This window comes from Metopolophium dirhodum, chromosome 1 (assembly GCF_019925205.1).
Source record: "Metopolophium dirhodum isolate CAU chromosome 1, ASM1992520v1, whole genome shotgun sequence".
Classification (NCBI taxonomy): domain Eukaryota; kingdom Metazoa; phylum Arthropoda; class Insecta; order Hemiptera; family Aphididae; genus Metopolophium; species Metopolophium dirhodum.
Window position 1 is genome coordinate 60,788,433 of NC_083560.1, and position 27,053 is coordinate 60,815,485.

General features: G+C 27.1%; 1 protein-coding gene across 1 annotated transcript; it reads right to left on the reverse strand.

Moving 5' to 3' along the window:
- Positions 1-1,232: 1,232 nt before the first annotated feature.
- LOC132936132 (arylsulfatase B-like) lies at positions 1,233-25,910 on the reverse strand. Its single transcript, XM_061002817.1, has 8 exons — positions 25,435-25,910; positions 23,144-23,303; positions 13,231-13,457; positions 6,908-7,163; positions 5,733-5,890; positions 4,923-5,058; positions 2,731-2,886; positions 1,233-1,836 (listed from the first exon to the last, which is right to left on the reverse strand). The coding sequence occupies exons 1-8, from the start codon at positions 25,546-25,548 to the stop codon at positions 1,382-1,384; spliced, it is 1,662 nt and encodes a 553-aa protein (XP_060858800.1). The 5' UTR covers positions 25,549-25,910; the 3' UTR covers positions 1,233-1,381.
- Between the last annotated feature and the right edge of the window lie 1,143 nt (positions 25,911-27,053).

Below are 27,053 nucleotides of genomic sequence, written 5' to 3' on the forward strand. Positions count from 1 at the left end.
GCCCTTTTGGATAGAATGTTTGTGTCACCACTGTTTGCCTCGTTAAGTTCGGTCTATAGTCTATACACCTACTAGCGTTTCCCGAACTTTTCCTCCGCCGGACTCCTATCCCTAAGAGTATAATAGTAAAAATGATTGTATTCGAGTATTCCTAACGATAATAAATAATAATAATTCGTGGACCCGGCCCTTCCGTATACATAAATGCTACATATACATGACTACTATAGGTTTGGGAAACGATTTTATTTCTCGTAATTGAATTTAATTGAACAGTACAAATTACAACATACACGATGGACATGACAATTTTGTTATAATAGCGTTGAAACTATCAAAAGTTAGAATTATTTATAATACCCTACCGCGGCTACCAATTATTATAGCTATCGAAATAATATCATGTTGTAAATCAGTAACTCTCAAACCGGGGTTTGCTAAGGTTTAAAAAACAGCTCGCGGTTAATTTTTATGTTGAAACAAATCATATATAAAAAAATTATTTCTAAGATATTTAAATTCCAACATTTTTTATTTCTTTTATTAGTACCTAGTCAGCACGAACGCGAAAGTAAGATTTTGGTATTGTAGCCTGCCGAAGAAAAATGTTTGAGCATCTCTGTTAGATATCATATTTGTCAAATAATAAAAAATCAAAAACCTGGATTAAAAAAATAGAAAGAGTGTCGAAATGATATGGGGGATATTGGTATATCGTGTGTACCGTAGCGTGACGTAACTAATAACTACTTTTAAAACTTGTAGTTTTGTAATTTAGTTTATTTTAATAAATCAAATTTACAATGACAAACGACACCTTAACACACCAAATTATAATTTAAATATTATACAACCTATAATATAAGTAATATGTAACAATATAAAGAAAATAATAAATAATAAATAATTCTATGTAGGTAGGTAGTAAAAAAAAAAATATAAAACTTTTAATTATTATGCTTATTGTGTAAATATATAATTTATTTTAGATAATGTTTTAAAGTATGAACGTTTATGGACTAATACCTAAAACCAGTGGGGTTTTGTCTTGGGGGGGGGGGGGTATGATTTTTATCCAGTAGCCCCGCTTTTAAAGTTAGAGACCTTAAGTTAGGACTCTAAAAAATGTTGCATATTATATACAGCCTATGGGCTATGGGGAGGATTGATTCCCTTGATCCTCCCTCCCCCCTCCGTCAATACACCACTGCCTAAAGCCATAAACAAATATATAAAATGAATGTTTTGATATTTATTATAGATATGTTTTTGATATGTGATACTTATAACTTATAAGAATAATATAATTAAATTAAAGTCTGACAATTTTTCAATTTTAAATTCAAATATAATTTAAACGTGAACATGTTGAATCAATTATTCAAATACTATGTCGATGATCATCCCAGCTGATCCACGTGTTGTTGTACAAAGCAGGATTTGCATCTTTGGTACCTCTCACATTCATGGGCTTGGACGCAGATTCTCTGAATTTTCCCAAAGATGTCTCGAAATAGTCAATTTTTGCCTCTACAAACTTTCTTATTTTGCTGTTGGGCTTGTAATTCAAATTAACCAATTCACAGGGATCTTTGACAATGTGAAATAAACATGGTTTTATGAATGGCTTACATGGTCTCATGTCTTTCTCGAAGTCGCACCGTACTGTCGAACTGTTGCGCAGTGACTCGATCAAAGACGGCGTTAAACTATCTCCATTTATTTGTGACAGTATGCCGGCCGTAGTACTGTTCAATACAGCATCAACATTATAACGGAGTGCACTCGGGGACAACGATCCTGACCAATAATCAAGATAACCTAAGAATGTACTTCCTAGAATAATGAAAAGTAATTAAGCACTGTAGTATATTGAAGGTAGGTATATTATTATACAAATAAATGTATTACCATAATGTAAATTGAGTTTAGAAATATTACATGAAAATAATAGGTAGGTACAGCATATTATTATTGAAAATTCAAAATGAAATTTTTTTAAATTGTAAGTACCTACTTAAATATTACCTATTCTATATTTGTATAGCATATACAGATTCCAGCATAAATAGATTATATAGCCTATTTAGCTATATAGATATATTATATTAGTATAATTTATAATCAATACTAAAACAATGAATTACTTTGATATGTGTTCGTATTAATTGGAAATAATTAACTTTTAATAGAAGGTGTCTATTTCTAGTTGAGTATGTTTGAATCCAATATCTGAATTGTGTCCTTTGACCATAATTTATTTATTTTTTTAAGTTTTTATTTTGCATTTTCATAGTTTTGGTTGAAACATAAATATCAATATCAACTATTCAACAAATAATTAGTACATTAACCAAACCCAACCAAAATAAATTACATTAGATATCACAACGAAAGTCTAACGAAAATGAAATTAAAGAAAAAATGCTCATATTACAAAAAAACATAAATACATCAATATATCAAGATATAAATATATAAAAAGCATACCTATTGGCTATTGCGTAAGTTTTTACCAATATAATTTATTACATTTGTTTATGTATTATTTTAGTTAATATAAAATATAATAATACAATAATATATTACACATGTATTATATTAATTGGCTATTAATGTGCATGCCGTAATATAATAGGTGTATTATATTTTTTTTATGGAATTTTGAAATACCTAAGTGAGTATTTTTTCTTTCAAAAATAATACACGAAAGTTAAATTATTAACTTACCTTTTATATATTTGAAGTTAGTATCTCTAATTGCCGCGTAACCAGTTATGTCGTCGATATTATGTAATATTTGTTTTCTTGGAGATTTTATATTATTTGAAAATGATTCCCACATACTTATACCATCAATAGCACCTAGATCTTGAGTATTTCCACCTGCAAATATTTTATTTAGGTATAAACGTATAGAACACTAAAAAATATTATATAGGTACATATTTATGTAATGGGCCGAAAGGACGGAAAAATGTAAGTTTATTGTATTTTTTAAATACCTTAACTAAAAATTTTTATCTAGTTATTCAATATATATACATATACGAATGTCAGAATGTGTGTTCATTTTTAAGAGCATTATTAAAAAATAGTCTCAAATTTTTTTTAAAAGTATTTAAAGTTCAAATTTTGACAAAATTTATCAAATTTAAAATTTAATAATTATTTTGTAGTTAAACATTTATAAAATATACAACTTTCATAGCTAAGGATTGAAAATGTAAAACAAAGTTCCTCGTAAATAGGTCCCATTAACAGTTTTTTTTATATTTTTCTCGTACGTTTTCAGCGCCACTCTTTCGTTTTTCACCAGCGTCAAACATAATTTAAATTCCACAGTTCAATTGAATTTTTACACTAAATACACTTCTGTAAGTACTGTAACTGACTCGGTAACTCGTTTGTGTAAAAAGTTCAAAATCAAAATACATACAAAAAATAATAAGATAAGGTTATCAATGTTATCACGCAACTAACTGAATTCTACCATAGAGTATAAAATATAAATACTAAAATACCAATACCACAAATTCCTAAATAATACATCAGCATTAATCGTAAGGAAAATAGTGTAAATACCAAAATTCCTACTATGAATTGCAATAGTTTAAGATATTAAAAACAATACCTTCGTAGGTATTTGATTTTTTAATATATTTTATGCTTAATTTATAAAAATATAATTTTTTTTGTATAATTATATTATAATAAATATAGTGACCCTACCGGCGCTCACAAGAATCAGCCTATTTGGAAGATTCCCGATTTCCCGATTGGCCAACCGCCCCTGCCTATAACCTATATGAATAAATCGATCCATTTTTTATATTTCTTAATAATTATACATTATACGTATACGGTATTATTTATTATATTACGTAACCTATAGGTTTACAGTTTACTGAAACTTTTAAAAATGTATTTTATTTTTTTTGTTTATTGAAACACGGTACACCGTTTTGAAATTTGATCAAGTATATAAATTACTTAAGGGGATTCCATACCGTGATTTTCTGTTTTTGTCTAACACACGCGCGACATAGAATTTAAGACGGATTCTTTGCCAAACATATCAACTGATCTAATGAAGTGACAAGAATTCTGAAAACAGATTTGAATTCATCGTCAAATCTACTTGAAATCGACTTTCCCACAATTTAGATTTTTTGATTTTAGATTTTCCAAAAGTTGAAATACAAAAATGTTTAAATATTCTTTTTTAATATGACGTTTTCTGGAATTTGGGGGATAATATCAAACATGTGGCCAAGTCGATTTAAAGTAGACTTGACGACAAATTCAAATCTGTTTTCAGAATTCTTATCGCTTCAATAGATCAATTGAAATGTTTGGCAAAAAACGCGTCTAAAATACTATGTCACGCGTGTGTTAGACAAAAACAGAAAATCACGGTATCAAATCCCCTTAAATAGCTAGGTTTCAGCTAATTTTCGTTTATACTTGTTTGTTTTAAAATGTTGTATCGCTAAGCATTTTTCAAATCCCTGATCTTCAATGGGCGATTGCATGTTAGTTATTTCCATAAGATATTTTGATTTGATATTATTTATATTAATTTGACTTGGGTGTCAATTCGGATTAGTGTGAAAGTTACTGGGCAATCGGCAATCGCCCAGGGAATTTTCGTTTATTAACTGATTTATATTCGATTGTTCAACTAATCATATTTATTATTTATTTTGTTTTTGGTTGATACCTACTATCTATTATAATTTGTATTAATGTATTATTTTGTTTTAAATATTTCAACATCTTAACTTGTCACAATGTACATTATTTAATATACAATATGATTCATTCAGCGATTTGTCTTTACGCGTTGTAACTAGAGAATAATTAGGTGTAGGTACCTACATCCAAAGCTGATATAAGAAATGTAACCAAATATAATTTACCTGCTGCTTGGTATAATGTAGGTAACCAATCAGAAATATGCATCAGTGGATTTGGAAGCGTTTTCTTTTTCGATAATAATTTACTCCATACGAATGCTGCAGTTCGAATGCCACCTTCCCAAGGTGTAGCTTTTTCCTTGAATAAAAACAAATCACAGTTAGTATTTTAAATTTTTACTAATTATTTAATCCAATATAGTTCTCAGACTCAATAATAAACCTATCAGGAAAAATTAGCTAAGTTATCCATGGTCTTATTCATGTACATTGTACTAACCTATATACATCTAATAGGCGGCGGCGGTGGCAACAAATTTACCAACATAATTTTTTTACCCTTTTTACCCTCTTCCGAAAAATTTGACCAAGAAATTTCGTTTTCCATTTTTACACTCTTTTTACAATTTGGGAAAATGCATTCTTAATGGGCTTCTACAGTCTACATATTAAAACGAACCTACTGACCAAATTTCATACTCATAGCCAGAGCTGAAATAAGGGTTGGGGAAAATGGGGAAAGTGCCCTAGGGTTGCAAAGGTTGTAACGTTTTAAAGGGCTGAAAATGTTTAAATATATATGTTGAATAGGGGCTCCAAATATTATTGCCCTGGCCCCTGGGGGTGCCAATGAAAGTTAGCATACGGCACTACTCATAGCTTCATATATTTATCCCGACTAGGCGATGATGAATCAGTCAGTCAGATAGTCAGTCGACTAGTTCTTTTATATATTATATGGATATGTTATACTATTATAAAATATTGTGTTGTAAAAACATATTAATATTATTTAACTTAATCAAAGCTTACTCCTTTCAACGGCCAATTGGAACCATAATTCCTGTGGATACCATTTGTTGGAGCTCCATTGTCTGACACAAACACAAATATTGTATTATCAAGCATGTTATTTGTATGTAATGCGTTAAACACTTCAGCTACCGAATCATCTAGATTTTTCATCATTCCTAGAGGACATATTATTATATTAAGATATACAATATAACCATATAAAAACTATATTAAACAAAACAATTACAAATACAAATTTGAAAAGTTTACAAAGAAAAATAATTATATATTTATGTGAGTACTGAGTATGTATACCAATACAGAGTGGCTACATGTGGGTATTATTCCTTATTGTAATTTATAATCATGGCTAAATAACATTATTAAGTCATGTTTATAACTATTTAATTATTCCTACTTTGAACGGTTAAGATGGCAAACAGGCATTGAATTTGACAGTTATTAAAACTTCAACATTAAAAAAAAAGTTTAGATAAGTTTATAAAAGTTTTTAAAAAAACTCCCATAAATGCTTAAATAAATAGCCTCAATTGTTGACTTAAATTATTTATCATTAATCATAATCTGTATAGCACTATAGCTAACCAATTATTTACATCAAGTTTAATGATTCCCCAACTATTAATGTACTAAACATATAATATATCTTATTTAACCCCTACCAATATACCCTGTACGGGTATATATTGTGTATGCAGTTAGACACAATTGAAACTCCATAAGTACCTATACGGATTAATGTATAGGTACATCTATTTAATACAACCCTGATAACTGATAAGCAGGTCGTAAGTTCTCATATATATATATATATATACAACAACTAGCTAGCCATCTTTATAGTTTATAGGTACTAAAGTTGTGACCAATGTTGAAGTCGGCCGCCATTTATAAAGCAAGCTATCTATATTTACATTTATTTTACATTTATTCATATACATATCTACTTTTATATACATATATTATATATACTGTTATAATATTATTTTGTTATATATTATTTTTGCATTGCCTGCTTTGTAACTGGCGGCCGACTACGACGATAAGAAGGAGACGGCTATCTAGTATTCTAGTTGTTGTATATTGGGTATCTTTGTAAGTAGCTACCTACCTACATTTAACCTACCTATTACCTAATATAATATATTTATGAATAGTTAATTAGGTCATACCAGCATATTTACGACGGTACTTGTCTTTGATCGATTGAAAACTATTTATGTCTTCTTGGGGTGCTTGTAATGGATTTTCGTAAGTGCCTGCGTGTGGAGCCAAATGGGCGAGGTACAAAAACAATGGCACAGAATTATTATGTTTCGTTATAATATCAGTGGCTTCCTTGGTGAATAAATGTGTTGAATATTTCCCTACACTTGACCAGTCAGGATTTAAATCACGTCTCATATCAAACCCTTCAAAAGATGCAAACTAAAATACAACAAATAATAAACAAAGATAAAAACATAATTCGAGTTAAATAATATTATGTTAACAAAAATCATAATTCATAATGAATAGCAAAAGAACCGTTTCTAAAGAATGTTTTTTTCATGTTCTATATGTGTATTAGGTAGTACCTATAATCTATATAATATATTATTATACATTATACATTATCATATTATTTTTCAAATATTTTACATAACAAAATAAGCGGCAAGTGGGTGACGCTGTGCTGTATAGTAGGTGTCTAGAGGGATTGCTGTTACAGTGTTAAAGGTTAAATTTGAATTTACCCAGACAGCAATTTTTTGATTAATAATATTATTATAACATTGTAATAATGAATAGTAATAACGTAATAAATGTAATAACGAACAGGGGCGTATTTAATAGTCAATATTACATACAAAAAAATACTGAACATTTTTTTTAAAAATTATGTTTACGTAGAAAAAAATTTGATCTAAAATACGAAACGAAAAAATATGTACGCGGCGGTAACGTTCATTATCTTGACATCTTGTATATTAATATTACTATCTAATAATAAACGTCACTGGTTTTTCAAACGGACGGTTAGTTATATAGATAAGCTATTCTAAGAATATTGTTTCTAAAGCAGCCACCATCATGTAGGCTTCGCAGTTGGCAGTTCTATTATCTGTTTTTTTAATCTATTATGATTTGTATTTTGTACGACACGTTCGTTGTCGCCTGTCGGGTTGTCTACTACATACAAATCATATTAAGTTATTATTTATATTTACATTTTATATTTACTTGATACTAATTATTTAAATATATATTTTCAATTATTTTTACAATTTTGTTTATTAATAATGTCTAAACGTGTATATTTGAGTGGAAGTTTAAAAAGAAAATTAAAAAAACAGCGCATTAAAAAAGAAAAACTACTCCCTCGAATAAATGATTTTTTGAATAGAGATGATCTTGGAAATAGATTCATGTATAAGTACGACTGTGAAATCTACGCCTGCGGAAACAACTGATATTGTAAGTAGTTTAATGTTGCCATTCTATAATAGTTTAATAAAAAATGATTGGAAACATATTTCGGAGAAAATTAAATTACATGAAAAGAGTTTATCCCATATAAACGCTTGTCTTACAGTAGACCGATGGGAAAAAAATAATACTTTATCTGAAGAATTAAAATCTCAAATTAGCGTAGAAGTTGGATTTTGGAGGCAAGTCATAAAACGTATTATAAATGTTACTATGACGCTAGGATTTCAAAATCTATCATTTCGAGGCCACAATGAAAAAATTGACAGTGAAAACCGTGGTAACTTCTTAGCAGTCATCGATCTTCTTGGGATGTATGACCCTATATTATCGGAACTTTTACAACGAGGACCTAAGAAAATCAATTATTTAAGTGCCACTATACAAAATGAAATAATTGATATGATTGCTAAATGTGTAAAAAAATCTATAATTTCAGCATCCGGATTTGCCGATCAGACTGTACAAAATATAAAAAATGATGGATTAGATATTAGTAAATTACGCGGACAAAGTGATGACGGAGCAGCTGTTATGGCGGGAATTTATAACGGTGTCCAAACAAAAATAAAAGCTCATTGTTCTCTTGCAGAGTATATTCACTGTAACGCCCATAATTTGAACTTGGTTTTAAATGATACTAAGACTGCCTCAATTGAAATTCAAAATTTTTTTTCCATTATACAAAAACTATATGTTCATTTTGCGTTAAGTGGAAAACGCTGGAAAATTTTAACTGACATTTTACCAGTTGGTGGAGTAACACTTAAAAAACAAACCAGGTGGTCATCACGCCATCTTAACGTTGGTATTTGTAAGTGATATACTAAGGAAAGTAGATGGTGTCTCACAATTGTTACAACAGAGAGATATTGATCTTCACAAAGCTACAGGACTACTACAAACATTAACAAGTAATTTAAAAATTATAAGAGGACATTTTTCGGAATTTTTCACAGAAGCTACAAATCTTTCGAAAACATGGGGCATAACACCAACATTTAAAAACCAAAGGTATAGCAAAAAAAAATGTTTTTTGATGAGCTTTGTGAAGACCAAAGATTAAAATCACCTGGAAAAAAATTTGAAGTTGAAATTTTTAATATAACACTTGATCGTAGTATCAACGAAATGGAACGTAGATTTCAAAGTTTTAATTACGTTTCTCACTTTTTTAAATGCTTACAACCTATTTCATTATCAGAACTAAACGACGAGGAACTACACAAGGAAGCAGAAATACTACAAAAAAAGTATAACCACGATATTTCTCCAGAGTTTGTTCATCAGATTCTATCTTTTCGATCATGTTTTAAGGATATAATATTGAAAAATTCAAAAACAACAAAAGAAATTGCAGAAATGTTATTAATTGAACATTCTTCTCTTACAACAACATACCCTGATGTATGCACTGCTTTTATTTTGTATTTGACGTTACCCATTACAGTTGCAGCAGCAGATCATTCTCAAAACTAAAAATAATAAAAAATTATTTACGGAGTACGATGGCAGAGGAACGACTGAGTGGTTTGGCAAATATTTCCATTGAGAATAGGCGGGCACAGCAATTGAATTTAGAAGATGTAATTGACAAGTTTGCTCAAATGAAGGCTCGAAAAGTTAATTTTTAAGTATAATACTAAAACATATTATATGTTTTTATTAATAAAATATGTAATAAATAATAAAATAAAAAATATATTTTATAATTATTATTAACTCATGAATCATTATTGAATAATTTATATTTGTATTATTATTAAATTTCTGTGTTGAAGGGGGCCTCTGTCTCTTATGGCCCTAGGGCCACCAAGTTCCTCACTACGCCACTGATAACGAATCTAACCTAACCTAACCTAACGTTATACTAATATAGTATAACGTTATTATAATACTATTATAATATTATCATTACTAGAGTTAGGATGTTGATGACCTAAAAAACACACAAAAATGCCCTAAAAAAATGCAAAAAAGCCCTAAAAAAAGTGCAAAAATGACCTTAAAAATTATCTAAAATACTAATTAAGTAAGTGAACAAATGTATTTATAAATAATAATTTTTTTTAGAGATATGGGTATAATAATGGGTGTAATAGTAATTTAAAATATGAATTATAAATATATTAAGCATTTAAATAATTTATAAATAAATTTCAATATTAAAAATAAATTAAAAAGTAAAATATAAATAAAAAAAAATTATATTAAAAATATTTTCATTATTAGTGTTAGATGGTAATGTTATAATAATATTCATATTGCATTGTTGCACTGTACAATTAATATGTGTCTGATGTTATCAAACAAAAGGCGACGACGTCGATCAGTTAATAAATTTAAAATAAATAAACAATTTATAAATATAATACTCGATAAGCGTGTATGATCGGCGTATGTCTGAAAGAGCACTTGTTTTATCAATTTATAACACTGAAAGAGTAAATCTTATCGGAACGCGATAAATGTAATCACAACAAAAACCCCGCAATAATAATATTAAAATTATTTTTTACTAATAGTCCAAATCCAAAGTTAGATTTTAAATAAATTAAATTTGTTTCCAAACTTGGGTGTAACATTTGCCCTAAAATCTATAATTTGTGAAAAATGCCCCACATTGTATAAAAAGTACAAAAAATGCCCTAAAAGATGAAAAAATGACTTAAAAATGTTGAAAAATTACGTTAAAAAACAAAAAAAAAATGCATTTATAGCTTAAAATGCAAAAAATGCAAAATAAAATTAGAATATTCTGCATCAAGGGAGCATGAAACAATTTTTTAGCTAGGATACCATTGTACAGAATAAAAGGAAAAAAATGCAAAAGTCATCAACATCCTAACTCTAATCATTACAAAATGCTGTCTGGGTAATGATATAAATTCATTGCATACGAAAAACGACTCTGAGTGAAGACAATCTGTCAGCCTATAATATTACTAAGTATATTTTATGATATTATTGCTATTAAAGTAATTTATTGAACTATTTAGTTCGCATAGTACTTAGTAATACACTAATACAAGAGGTTGAATTAATTTGTATTTGAAAATGTGTGTAGGTATACGATATAATCATTAATCATATACTTAAAAAGTTTAAAAGATTTAAATGGGTACCCACAAATAATATTTTTAAATTACAACCTGCAATAGTAAGTAAAATAATTGTTCTCTCTTTATATATCTCATTTGTCCAAATTTGAACTTAAAATATCAATAAAAAAACTGTTTTATATATTTTTTAGATTTTAAATTCAAAATTGAAAATGTCTTTAATTAACTCAAAATGAGTCAAAACACTTTAAACATTTTATGAATTATAGAAAATGATAAAATAAATATTTGGTGAAAAAGTCATGTACCTATCTACGGTTATTTTTTTTTTGGAGTAACACCAACAACTAAAATTGAATTTGTCGAAAATTTACTTTGCGTGATAATCTCCGTTTTCCTTAATTTGTTTTTGTTTTTCCCGACGCTTTTGGAAACTATTGGCTATTTTTTTACTTTTGAAACCTTTACTTATTCGTAAATTTCGCTTAAATTTAAAATAAATAATAAAAGGTATATAATTATATGATGGATAAATATTTTATTATTTTATTTAAATTGGTAAATTTCACTAACAAAAATGATTAAGAGTACATACGCACAAGCAGGGGTCGAAACCGTTTCAAATTTTAACGGTTACTGTTTCGGTTTTAAAACGAGTTTCTACATTTTCTGGTTTTCGTTTAAGTTTTAAGATCAGTTTTACAAATTTATCAGTATCAAGATTCAAGAACGGTTTTTGAAAATGTTCATTTTATTTAACTGTAGACCTGATTTTTGCTATCTAATAAGGGCTGAGTCTAAATCCTTAAAATATGTCCGATTTGTATAATTAGTGTAAGGTAAGTACATAGGTACAATATAGCAAATTTACGTTCAGTAAATCTAATTTTGTGTTGTTAACTTTAATATGTTTTACCTACTTTTGCATACAACATATGGTTGAAATAATTATTCGATTACATTAATATTTAATTGTAATTTTAACTAATTTACAATAACATAACGCTATATTGCAATTTACAGTACAATAAATCCTTGTTATGAGATTAATGTTTATGGTATTTGAACAAAATATTAATTTAAATGGACACTAAAAGCGTATTGGACTAGTGAAATATTGTTACCTATTTAAAAAGTTTTACTGTGAAGATTCAAATACACGTTAATACGTTATAAGATTTGGTACACACATTTGTAATTCGAGGTACACATAGAGGCGATATACTGATGAATGATGATAATGACACAAGCGAATGATGACGGCGGGACGGACAAGGATCAGTCGAGTACGAAACAATTGTATAATTACATTAATTAAAGCTTTTGGTTTCGGTGTTCGAATATGAAATAATAGCGCTTTTAACCGGTTTTTCAGAAAATGTTGTCTCCGTTTCACAAATGTAAAACATAGAAAAAACTGTTACTTTCGAAAAACCCGAAAAGGCTACAGTCATAAGTATAATACGAAATATTCACCACATAAAAAAGAGAACTATGGCTGTGAAAATAAGTAAAATATCGTTTGAATTTTTTCGATATCGGAACTACAAAAAATGTTAATCAATCATGTTAAAAACACAAAAATAAAAACTTTTTTTGTATAAGCGATATCAAAAAAATAATAACAATATTTCACAGATAAAGTTCTCAACTATATTGTATATCAATTTGGAGGCTTAACTATAACTACAGTCTGAGTGGTTTTATTCCGCACAGAACAGATTTTGCTATGTTGTACATATTTTGTAAGGCGGAGACACATTCGGGTGTAGCGTACTTTAATTTATTACCTATACTAATAAATGTTCTTAACATTTACAGACTTCATATAGGTATTTTCAATGGACAATGATGTTATATTTAGTGTAATTTAAATAAATATGTTTGTATATTATATTTCAATAAGAAACATTAAAAATATTATTTAATATATTAACTTCCTATATATATTATGTATAACTTACAGTTGCTTGGACCATATGTGTATAATAATCTTGATATCCATTCCAGAAACCATAAAAGCTTTTAAAACCCCGGTATGTTGGTGTGTAAGCTTTCTTGAAGTAACCCAAATGCCATTTGCCAACGGCGTGAGATGCATAACCTAATTTATTTAAATGTTCAGGCAATAATATTTCATTCAATGGTAACCCCCAAGGTTCAGGCTCTAATATCACATTATGTTGAGTCCCTGAAAAATTACAAAAAACATTTAGTTAGATGATATTATTATAAAGTAAATCAGATCTTATTTAATAAAATGTTATCAAATTTACTAAATAATAGATATATTAACCATACACGAAAATATTATATAGGTATAGGTGCGAGGTGGGCATCTAACTGCGAAGCGCATAGGTACATAAATGTTTTTATTAAATTAATATGTTTTAATAATATTAGTATATTACATAATATTAGGTAATAATCACATCAAATAATGCTGTACGTACTTACATTTTAAAATTTTAATTTCCTTATTTACGAAATATGTTTATCAAATAAACATTTAAAGTATGCATTTGAGTCAAAAATATTAGGTACTTAACTTAAAATTTAAGACCCGTAAAATATCAAAATATTCAAAAATATATGCACCAACATTTTTAAGTATTTGATCACAGACGCTGTGAATTGTATTTTATTGTACTTATTAAGCATGTAGTTTGTACAATAAAATTACGCAGATAAAATATGCATAGGTATAATGCATTAAAGTCCTTGCTCTAGATCTCAAACAATAAGTAATAAAATACGCGTATGTAGACAGATTATGGTAGATAGACATCCAAGAGCATACGATAATATATTATTTAAATTATACAATAGTGGAGTAAACGCACTATAATGGTTTGTGTATAGGTACATATTAGACAAGTAGGTATAGTAAAATATATGTGTATGAAATAATGCCAGTTTCGTTAGTTAAATAAAAAAATCCTGATAACCTAAACGTGTTATGAAATATCCACTATATCTATTTACGTCCTACATGTTAAGTCAACACCAAGCGCAGGTAGGTTAATCTTTTTGTTCGAGTTCTATCAGAACTCAACGATTTTGCTTATAATATTATGTTAGTTAAATCAATACGGCTCTGCAATTAAGTGACTCATATTCATTAGGCTGACCTTTCTATCTATCTAATTATTATAATTCAGGGTCTTCTAGCTTTCGGTGTTATCATTAGTAAATATAGAAATATTTGATTGTTAAATAAATTACAATAATATTGATTAATTATGTTAAAAAAAAATAATAAGTTAATCAGTCATAATATGTTCATATTAGGTATATAATAACGCTGCACGTTGATGGTCACTCTATGGCTTTACCAACTTCGACTGAACTGCGTATGTATAATTAATGTGAACTTGAAAATAACAATTATCTGACATTGCATAGGAAAAACTATTCTTATAGGGTTTCTACAATTTACAATGACATCATTTTTCTCATTATTATAATTGATATGTTCTTATAGAAATAAGTGAATATAATTACTCAAGATTTTGTTTTTATATATTGTAATATAGTAGTTAGAATAATATATTAAATAGGTACTTACCTACATTTTAATTCTTCAAAATAAAATTAGAAGTTATGAAAAAATACCAAGAGTAAACAACTTAATCAAAATAATTAGGTATAGTTATTATTTGAATTATAATACATTTAAATTATATGCGATTCCTAAAAATGATTGAGGATAAAAATAAAACTATCATATTCATATAATATAATTGTATAAAATATATATCTTAATAAGTTACAATCAAAATATCTAGGTACCCATAAAATACCTGACCTAAATAAATAAGTACTACCTATATAATAATATGTAAAATTAATATTTTGTCTTTTTTGTTTTGAATGAATACTTTCACACGTTTCATTTAGGTCATACGATCGATTAAACATTTTTCAATTATGACAATTGTTTGTTGAATTTCATAGTAATTTTTTTTTATCAATTATGGGTTAGGTTTCAATAATAATAATAAAAAAAAAAAATATCCCTATAAATATAAGAATCACTCTAGTGAACTCGTTTTGTAGAAAATAGATTTTGTGTAGTCAGTATTATTTTGTCTAATTCAAAACATATATTATTAATCTTAATGAGTAAGTAGGTATACCTAATTACTATATTTATAAAGATTATCATTCATCACCAATAAATTTATTTTTAATTCAATTAGATGTCTTTAATAACATTTTCTAAAGTAGTTCCAATAATTATTGCATTACTTAGAAGTTATATTCTTCATTTGGCTTTTAGTTTCATACGACGTCAATACTGAATAAACTCTCGATGAAAATTCCCCTAACAGTTTCCATGGTTACTAAAAGTGATATTGATTTATATAACCAACGGGAGTCGGTCAATTTCAGTTCACTTTTTACTTGTTAGCGGTTACATATTATGATCATGGCATCATGCTATCAGAACTTTAACATTGTTACATAGGCACAAATAGAGGGGGCTTTAGGGGCTAAGCCCCCAAAAATGTCCTACATTTTGTTTTCAGCTTATTAAATATTATCAAAGTAAGGCTTTAGCCTCTTCAAATCCCAAATGCTATTTGTGCATATGCTGATTGTTCTAATTTTATAAATTAAAAGGATATCAGCAAAATATTTGTTTTCTCTCTCAGACCCACGCACAACATAGTTAAGTCTCTCCACCTAAAATCGTTTTCTTTTATGATTTTTGAGTTATTTTAGAGTACAATCACCTATTACAATAATTATAGGGAATAATATTTTGAGGATTTGACATATCGGTTTTATATTTTATTATTATTTGACTTTGCATTCGACTTTCAAAATAAAATAAAATATGTTGTAAATTTAAATTATGTTTAAATTGCTTTGGGACAATATTTAGACAAATCGATATGTCATACTCTCAAAAATATTATTCTCTATCGGTTTTGTAATATTTTACTCTAAGATTACTCAAAAACAAAAATAATGATTATGCTTTTTGTCTATGTTACGTGTGGGCCAGAGAGAGAAAACAAACAATGCGCTGACATTATCATAAGAAAATAATAATATATAATGTCTTAATTTAAAATTTTTATATTGACTAATAAAGGGTCAACAAATACCTTTGAGAAAAAATAATAAACACGATTGCGTATGTAATAAATTGTATGCAACGTTGTAAAATTTATTAATTTTACCATAATATATACCTACTTAATAAATAGCAAGTACATGTACATTAATTCTATAATAATCAGTATAATATAACTAAATATAATAGTAATATATAAATAAAATCGTGAGTGATAAAATAATTAATAAATAAAAAATTCAAAATCGTCAATAAGTTATTTTTAAAATGCCTAAATTTGAATTCCGTGACATCTCTATAGTATAAAGTTGTTAGAAATATTTAGGCGCTCATTGAAATGTACCATCTGCAAAAAGCTCTGAACAATTCATCATAAACTACAAATTTTCTTAAAAGCCTTATGATTATGAAAAAACGCAAAGTATTTATGAATTATTTTTAGTTCACTCGTGTTGCCGTATTGTATACTGGTATAAAAATTGGCAACAACACTTAATGCTTTGTACGTAATCGTGTTTTACCCAAAAAATAATGTGTTTATATTTTTAAAAATTTCAGGTTGTTGTAAGAAAAACTATAAGGACCGTTGTATTAAATTCTAAAGCTTTTTGACCAAACATAAACATTTTTATTACATTAAAAAGAAACAAAAAAAATCGTAAATTTAAAATGCCCATAAATGCTTAAAATTAGTGTAAATATTTTAAAATTTCATTTTGCAAAGAAAACAATAATTTGAATAATAGGGGAATGTTTCGAGTGTCTACAATTAATATTTTTAGAATTAAAACTATAAAAAAAAAGGTTTTGATGAGAAATCGTTGTTATAATAATATTATTATATAATATATAAGTATATGGCTATATATTATATGGAATTGATATTTAATATCCAATATGGCAATATGACGTCAAAATTTAACACTATTTGTATAGTTTTTAAAATTGTACCAATATAATTCATGCATAATTAGTTAATTGAATATACATTTAAAAAGGTAGGATTATTTTTGCTATTTGTTTACTGTGATACGAGTGGTAAGGTATAACATTTTATTTTTTAAGTATCATTAGGTAAGTATTAGATTCCCACTTCCTAATAGAGGTTATCTTGGTCTTATAAGTTATTATATATATGTATATATATTATGTATATATATATATATATTATATATATGCTATATATGATATACATATGAGCTGAAAAAGTAATTGATGAATTGACTAAAAAAAAGAAAATTAAATTTTATATTATAATATTGTTTGTGGTTTTTTGAAATAAAATGTATTAAATATATATTTTTTGTAATTTATTATTTTAATGTGCGGATACCTAGGTTTTTTCTGATCCCCTCAGTACAAACATTATGTATATGCCACTGAGTCAGTGTATAAGATCTTAATATAAAATGGTAGTCAACAGACTACAGGTAGGTATTATCATTGAGTATAGATAGTACTATAGTACTATAGTACTATCTATACGACTATACTCAATGGTATTATATATTATCGTATTAAATAAAGCTATATATTATAATATAAAATGGCCTGATTTGTTTTTAAATACCTATTTATTAGGTATAGGTACTATATTATAATAATATAGATACGTATCGCATTTACATTTGCCCTTGGATATACTTTTATAATTATTCAGATTATTATATTATTCATATATGTCTCATTGAAGTATAATTTAGATGATTAAATATAAAATGCGGTTAAATGGGTGACACTCTGCTGTACAGTATAGGTTTAAAGTGTGTCACTGCAATGGATGGCGTTAAATTTAAATTCAATGATATCATATAATTGTACCTACCTATACGATAAATGATTCTGAGCAATGACGGGTTGTCAGCCTAGGATAGTTTATATTTTTTTATTTCTATTGTTATTATAAATACGGTAGCCAGTAAATTCAATTAATATTATATGCATATTATCATATTTGTATATAATAATATACTTTAGAAGTTTCAAGTACCAACAAATAATATTTTTTATATTACAACACAAAACTAAAATAGTTATTTTTTGTTTAAATATCTAATTTTGTCTAAATTTTAACTTAAAATAACCATAAAAAACTGTTTATATATTTTTTAGATTTTTTGGTTACAGTATTAACCGATCCTTAACTATACAAATTGAACATATTTTTAATTTTTAACTGCAAAATAACTAGTAAAGTCTCAATTTGATAAATATTGTCAACATTTGAACTTTAAATTCTTATAAAAATCGTACTTATGTATTTTAATATTTTTCAACTGCTATTGTAACAATATATCAGGATACTTGTATTAAGTTTTCAAGATTTTTTATCTGAAGAATAAAATTGTATTGATATTTATAGAAAGAAAAACTAAAAAAATTGAAAATTGAAAATGCCAATAAACATCTCATAATGAGTTATATTTTGAAAATTCCATGAATTATAGAAAATGACAAAGTAAACATATGATGTACATTTCCAGTATCTACTGTTATTCAATATTGAATTACAACATAACAAGAATATCGAATGTATTACAAATAAGTCTAAAAAAAACTAATACAAATCAAACATTTCAGATGCCTATAAATAGCTCAAAATAGCTCAATATGAGTCAACATATGTGTATAGAAAATGCTAATAGGTATAATCATTCGGTGAAAAATGCATGTGTCTACGGTAATTTTTTTTAGAGTTAAACCAAAAACCAAAATCGATTTTGTCAAACACCGATTTTGTGTAAAAATTCCCGTTAGTCCTTAATTTTTTTTTTGTTTTTCCCAGTGTTTTTACCACCTGAATGTACCAACTAGATTCAATTTTCAATCGGAAAAGATACTGATATTTTAAATCGAACCATTATTTGCATTACTTATCGTGTACACAGACACAAAATATACACACATAGGTAATTGTAAAATCAATACATTCATCGCACCACTCAGAATCTAAAATTGACTGTTTCTTATATAATAACGATTAATTGTTATAAACAAAAAATAACCATAGCTAAAGGCATTTAATTAAAAAACTAATTATGTTTACAATGTTTAGTGTTTACATAGGTACCTAGTTATTATATTTCAAGATATACGACAATATTAACACCTTATGCATTTATTATATTCGTTTTGACAAAATATGTCCCACACAGCATTTGGGAAATGATAATATTTTGTGAATATTTTGAAGTACTTGAATAATGAATATTTGACTAATAATATTTTATAAATATTTTTATTTTATGATAACAAAATATTGTACTTTATGATTGCTTAAAAATGTTGAGTTAATATTTTTATAAAGTTTCGTAATAATGTTTTTTGAAAATATATGATTAAAATGTTTCGTAAATGTTTTTTATAAAGTATTTTCAAAAATTTGAACTGCTTGGACAAAAAATATGACTAAAATATTTCCTAATTATTTAAGCAACTTTTTAAAATATTTTGACAACTATATTATTTTTCTGAAAATATTTTTACCATAGTAATGACATATTTTTATGCTGTGTGGGGTTATCTTGTGGTTTAATAACTTGTATCCGATCAGTTATCTTATTATAGGTAGATATAGCTTACTATACTAAACTTAAAATATCTCAAATCTTGACTATTGATTTTTATTTCCAGCATTACATACATTTCTCATAAGTCATACAGGGGCGTATATAGGATTTTCTTGAGGAGGGGGATATCAAAATTTTTTAGTGTTGATGCAACCTTTTGTTAGTTACTCCATGTAAGGCTAACAATAAAAACAATAATATTGATTTTAATTTTACTCCGTTTTATTAATTTATAAAATAAACTCTAGTTTTCTGTTTTTTAAGCACAACTCATCAATTACTTCATCTGTTGTAATTTCGACCTCTCTGTGACAAGAAAGCATAGCCAACCCATTAAGTCTAGTCTATAATCACAAAACACATACATTTTTTAATATTTATTTTAAAATTTACGAATTCCTTATCGTTTTCTGTCCGCTGTCGCAATTAGTTTCGTGTTCTACGTATATAACAGTATAATAGGTTAGGTACTAGCGGGTTTTACCCGACTTCTCTCGAATATAGTCCTATTTTAATTTTGTTGTTATTGTTGGGTAATATCACTCGCAGCCCACAGGATAAGAAAATTATAAAATATAAATAGCAACAGTACTGCAGCTTAAACTTTATACCTAAACTAAAAAAAAGGTCAAGGGAGGGGATCTATCCCCCATATCCCCCCCCCCCCATAAATACGTCACTGAAGTCATAATAGATTGTTTTCTGATGAGTTGTATTCATAATTTTAACCATGTCAATATATTATTGACTATTTGTTAAGATGACTCCACACTCAACACATGTCCTCGTCTTACAAACGTAGGTATAATTTACTATAGCAAAACTGCGCAGGGCAGAACTTTTTTTGTGTTGATAATTTGATATAATCATATATCTAAATCAGAGTGAATTGAGTATTGAACTATCATCAAATTTAAAGGTAAGGAATTTGGTCTTAATTTTTAAGCGTTTTCAAATTGTAATATTTAAAAATTAAAAATCGTAAAAAACCAACGTAGTGACGTAATTACGAGGTTCCACGGTGGTGCACTGGCACCCCTAGTACCTATTATGAAGCAGTTGTACAGATATACTTTTGTACCTGCTGGACTGCAGGAGCCAAATTTTATACCTATTAAAATTTAAAATACAATACTAATTCTAAAGTGATTTGTCAAGTTTTTGTAAAAGATAACATAACTGAACAAATAATAAAATAGCTTTATAATTTATACAATAATTCTGTTACCACTAATTCATATTATAGTCGATAGCCGATAGCCGTGCTACTATCATAGATTATAAGCTAAATTTACCAAAAAAAACATTTTTCATTTTATATAAATATTATATTTTTATATGTATAATATATATATACAGACGTACAGTGTTTAACATATACAGATATCGATGTTTGTTTATTATGTTATATAACCAATACGTATATATACGTATATACGTATACAAACTCATATACGCTAAGTGTACCTACGCGGCAACGGGACTTTAAAGACGGAAACAATTCACGCGGAAATGGCATCATCTTAACAGTTCATTCGATCCCACAAAATAAACAAGTTTCATAAGCAAACCAGTATTATTTGTGTATCTAATTTCTATATGCAAAGCTTTTAGTACTTCTAAGAAAAATCTTGTTTAGGTGCAAACACAATTCATAAGTGCAACTCATTAATAAAAACACATCATACCCATTGCAAGACTAAACATGAAAATTTTTTTTTTACAATTTACTTTTTTAAGCCTATTAGCCTTATTTAATACACAAGAGACACCATAAGAAAGTTGGCTCTTAATAGTTAATTGTTTCCTAAAAACTTGTTTGCAACTTTAATTTAAAAATATGTTAATCGTTATAACTTATAATACTAAATCTATAAGAAATAAATATTATAAAATATTATTATATACAAATATTTTTATCATTATGTATTTTTTACCTACCTATTATATTCAATCTAAAACAGTAACTATAGTAAGTAGGTTAAGTTGTATTACGTATGTATATTATGGTTAATTGTATTGCACCTAAACTTGTTTTGTATTCCTACCTATAACCTATGTCTATGTGGGGATAGTCGAATTGCCCTTTTTACTGAAATTAATTGGTCGAACTGAACTCGGGCACAAAAAAGGATTATCAATAAAAATGTTAAACAAATAAAGTTAATTTAAATGTGAAAAATGATTCTGAGCGAAGGATTTCAATCAGCCTATGATATATTACTAAGTATATTTGATGATATTATTGTGAATAAAGTAATTTATTTACCTGTTTAAAAAAAAAAATGGAAATTGAAAATGTCTGACACCAGATCACAAAGGGTAAAAATATTTTAAAATTTTTTTCAAGTATAGGATTGATAAAATAAACATATTATGGTGTACATTTGAAGTGGCTAAAATTGAATATCCCATATATTTCCACTTACATTGGGCTACATTTAACATAGTATAAATTAAATAAAAATGTTATAAAAAAGTATGTTAATTTAAATTTTTACTTTAAAATTTTATTTAACATATTAACATTGTTATGTATAGTTTATTTAAGGTTTTATAACAATATAGTGTGCATATACAATTTTAAGGTATTAAAATAAATTATATTATAATGCATTAAATACCTATCACTATTTATTGTAAGAATAGTTTGTATTTTCATCATTTAATTTTCATGTTTTCTTCTGGTAGGTACACCTTTCATATATATATTTGTATATAATATACTGACTATAATACCGATAGTTAATGTGTTGGTATTGATTGTGGCTTTTAATTTATATTGTGGACAATAATAATATTATAATAATGGAATCATTTAATAACTAATACTAATAACTAATAATACTCAATAACAAAATAAAATAGGTACCTAGGTGGCTAAGGTAGGTAATATATTATATTCCATGTTTGTAAACTGTATTAAATTATTGTTAAGTAGTTTATAATGTTATTAATAATTATTATAATATAGCTACATGATGCCTGTAAATTCATTAAAATATATTTGTGCGCCTATAACGCTTATAGCACTAAGCCACTATTATACTACCGTCTACCACAGTACTAGGTACCTATATAAATAGCAACACAATCAACAGTGTCACAATGATTATAATATATATTACATAGATATACATAGTATAAGTCGTATAATAATAATAGTAATAACAATAACAACTACAATAATAATGATGATAATAATAATAATCAATAACAAACCCGTATGAATAGGATATTTTCCAGTAAGCAATGCCGACCGGGACGGTGTACACAAAGATTCGCTGTAATGATTGTTTAGAATTATTCCGTCATATGCCAGTGCATCGATGTTTGGAGTGTTTATTTGGTTCGAACCATGAAAGCTGACGTCGTTCCAACCCTGTATAGTGCGTATTGAATTTTCAGTTTTAACATAAATAAATATGTACCTCTATAGGACTATAGGTAACAGTAGTCAGTAGGGACGATTGTAAATTCCACCGATTAAATATTTTTTTTGTTCATATGTAAATCCCACCAGTACGATTTTATTATTTGTAAAAACATTTGAATTCCACAGGTATCTATTAACTTTTGACCTGTAAATAAACGTAAACTTTACCATAGTTAATTTCTAAGTAATTTTATTTTTAAAAATTAAAGTTTAAGTTTAAATAAAATTTGATTATTATGAAATAAATTTTTTTCCCAATTTAAGACTTAAATGAATTATACATCTAGTACAATGTAATAGACTAAAATTTTTATTGGTAAATGTTTACTTTATTGATTATTATCATTTAGATTATGATGGTAATAATATAATACTAATAGTATACCTATATAATAGTAATACATTAGTAAAGTTGACGTTATGCTCTAATAAACGTGTAAATAGGTAGGTATAGGTATTACATTTTCCCAATTTCACTTAATCATTGTTAACAAATTTAGTTTTAACTTTTAATTAATATTTCAGTTGACATTTATTTTTTCGGGTCAAGAAAAATATACATTTGTAATTTTATAAGTGCTATAAAGCCACCCAAAAAATCGACTCTACCTGAAAATCGGTGGAATTTACATGATCCCGCCAGTAGATAAGTAGGTACTTATGGCGCAGAGGACCTTTAATCGAGCCCGACCATTGAATACTATTTAATTCAACTCGTCCTAAACCGAAGACTGCAGAATTCAAGTTTGGTGCCAAATTAATTTGAGCAGTACACGTTGGTGACATACAACATTACGATTATTACGCACTTTTTACCTTTTAACCTGCAAAAATCACAACACGGTTGCGCATATTTACCGTTTTATATTTGGGAAAGCACAACACGATAGTTTATGAAATTCGGCTAATGTATAGGTAGTACCTATATTATGTATTATAATTCTACAACATTGTAGTACAAAAAGGTATTATATACCTATAATATTTCCATAACACCTTGTACTATATTTTGTTTAATATGCAAGGAATTATAAACAGTTTATTGCTTCAAGATAGGTAAACGTATAATTAAAGGCACGAAATAAATATATCATTATAAACTAATTACCAAGTAGGTACCTATTATTAGTGTGAATAAATCAATACCTATTATAGATATATATAAGACAATTATCATTTTTTTTAAAACTAACAAGCAATATGAATGTTGTGCACAATCATGTTATGTTTACTCAATCATAAAATTATGAAAAGTGATCGACCTAATTTAATTTAAAAATATCTATATTAACATTATTTATTTTTCAACTGCTATTGTAACAAATTATGAGAAACCCTCCATTAAATTTTCAAGATTTTTGACCCATATGAAAAAAATTGTATTGACATTTATAGAAAAAAAAAAAAAATAAAATTTAAAATGTCTAATGCCTATAAATAACTCAAAAAGGGGCAAATTATTTTGTAAATTTTACCATGTATAGAAAATGATAAAATAAGCACTTGATGAAAATATCATGTAACTACGGTTTTTGGTTTTTAATTACAACATAATAAGAAAATCGTTCAATGATAATTCGTTAATTTACGTATGAATGTCTAACGTTTTATGGCATATGGAAAATGGTGATTTAAACATTCAGTAAAAATAACTACGGTTATTATTTTTTGAGGTACTCGAATTAACAAAATCGATGTGTCAAAAACTGAATTTGCGTAAAAAATTTCGATTTTAATTAATTTTTATGATAATTGTTGACTACAAAAAATAAGTTAAAAAAACACATTACTTATAAATCAATTCATACATCACTCCGCGCAGAATCTAAAATAATTTAGTTTGAATTAAATACCTATTAATAAATATATATATTATATTTATTATATATTCGGGTAAGGTACATATTTAAAAAATATTTTTAGTCGACCTGGCTGAACCAAGTTTTTTACGATGAATATTTTAGTCTTGTCGGACTTAAAGGTCACTAGGAGACTAGGATACCAGTCCTATAGATAATCTATATTCTATGTTTGTATTATTTGTATAGCTGAGATTTTTTTTTATTAAAACACTTACCAAGTCATCGGCCAACACAAAAACTATATGAGGAGGACTCTGCTTCGCAGCGAACACTTTGACACAGGTCACAACGCTACTTAACACAATTAAAAAATTCACGAAACGGAACATGATTTACATAAAATATGAGATGTTTTAAATTTTTGAAACGCATAAAAAAAAGTAAGAAGTTATATAAAATTAAATGTATGTTTCACACGATGTAATTTCGAGATATAGATATTCGTAGCGGACTCAAGATGAATCATACTGGGCGCTTTATATACGTATGATCAAAAACCAAACGAACAAGCGAAGATATAGGTACCTAACATAAAAACGATATGGCCTAACACCTTGTCACTGTTTGTATAATATAAACTACTGTATAAGATTTACAATACTACGATGGAGAAATAGTAAAATATGACAATGAAACGTTAACACAGGACTATGAACGACTTACATGTACCTACCTATTACAAAATAATATCTTCAAGAATAATATCCGTACTACCTTCGTGATTACAGTCTGGCATTTATATTCAAGGTCGATAACTCGTTTGCCGCCCGACGATTCTGGTTTATAGAATTTATTATATAAAGACTCATTTGTTTAAATTAGGTAGGAACATAGTAGTTTAAAATTAATTTCTTCACGTCGACGTCACTCTTGCACTTGTCATTAAAAAATTTTAAATAACAATTATAATGAACAATTTTTAAATAAATGTATGCTCGAAATATTTATACATACAAAATATGTTGAATAGATGGATACATAACAATACTAATAATAAATATAATAATATACAAATTAGAATATTTATTCATGCAATTGTATACAGATATTATAATCTATTACCTATATTTATATAAGATGTACCTATTCAACAAGCTCAGTAGTCGTAAATATAAATATGTTAAACTAATTTAAATATATATAATATATATTTAATATATTTATCTGCCAATGTGTCGACGAAATATATGTTGGTATCGTATAACGAAGCATAACAAAGAAATAAACAATCGTCAACCAGAATCTAAATAGATCTACAGATTAATAATTAATTAAAAGCGCACATTTTGTACTCACGATTATTATATTATAACGGCACTAGCGAATACCTAAAATAATAAAACTTAGGCTTTGTAACGAATGAGATGAAATTTGATACCTAGATATTATAATATATACGGACACGTTTTGATTCTAGTTATTCACGTAATATTTAAATGTAATACACCATATATATAGATACCTACATTTGCATCATATATTTATATAGTACGTGTATCCAAAGTGTACCAGCTATGCCATATTAGGGAATATAATATGGTACAGCGACGGTCAAACGTTGTTTGTGGTGGGGGGATAGATTCCCCCGTGATCTTTTTTTTCAATATTTATGATCTTATAACAATAAATTATACCTACTTTTAATTTCTTATATAAAATATTGCATGTTAAGAAATCAGCCATACCCCCCCCCCCCCCCCCCCACGAGACATAATCAATTTACCGTTACTGATATAGCATAAAGTGAACAAGAATCATTTACATTAAGAGGTCATCGTACTTGCATATTTGGTTGTTTTACTAACGTATTCCAGACACCAATATGTATAGGTAA

Coding starts and splice junctions, on each gene's coding strand:
- LOC132936132 (XM_061002817.1), bottom strand. CDS start 25,548: ATGTTCCGTTTCGTGAATTTTTTAATTGTGTTAAGTAGCGTTGTGACC. Junction 23,304..25,434: donor TTGTGTTGGCCGATGACTTG/GTAAGTGTTTTA, acceptor CGCACTATACAG/GGTTGGAACGACGTCAGCTT. Junction 5,891..6,907: donor GTACCGTCGTAAATATGCTG/GTATGACCTAAT, acceptor TATGTCCTCTAG/GAATGATGAAAAATCTAGAT.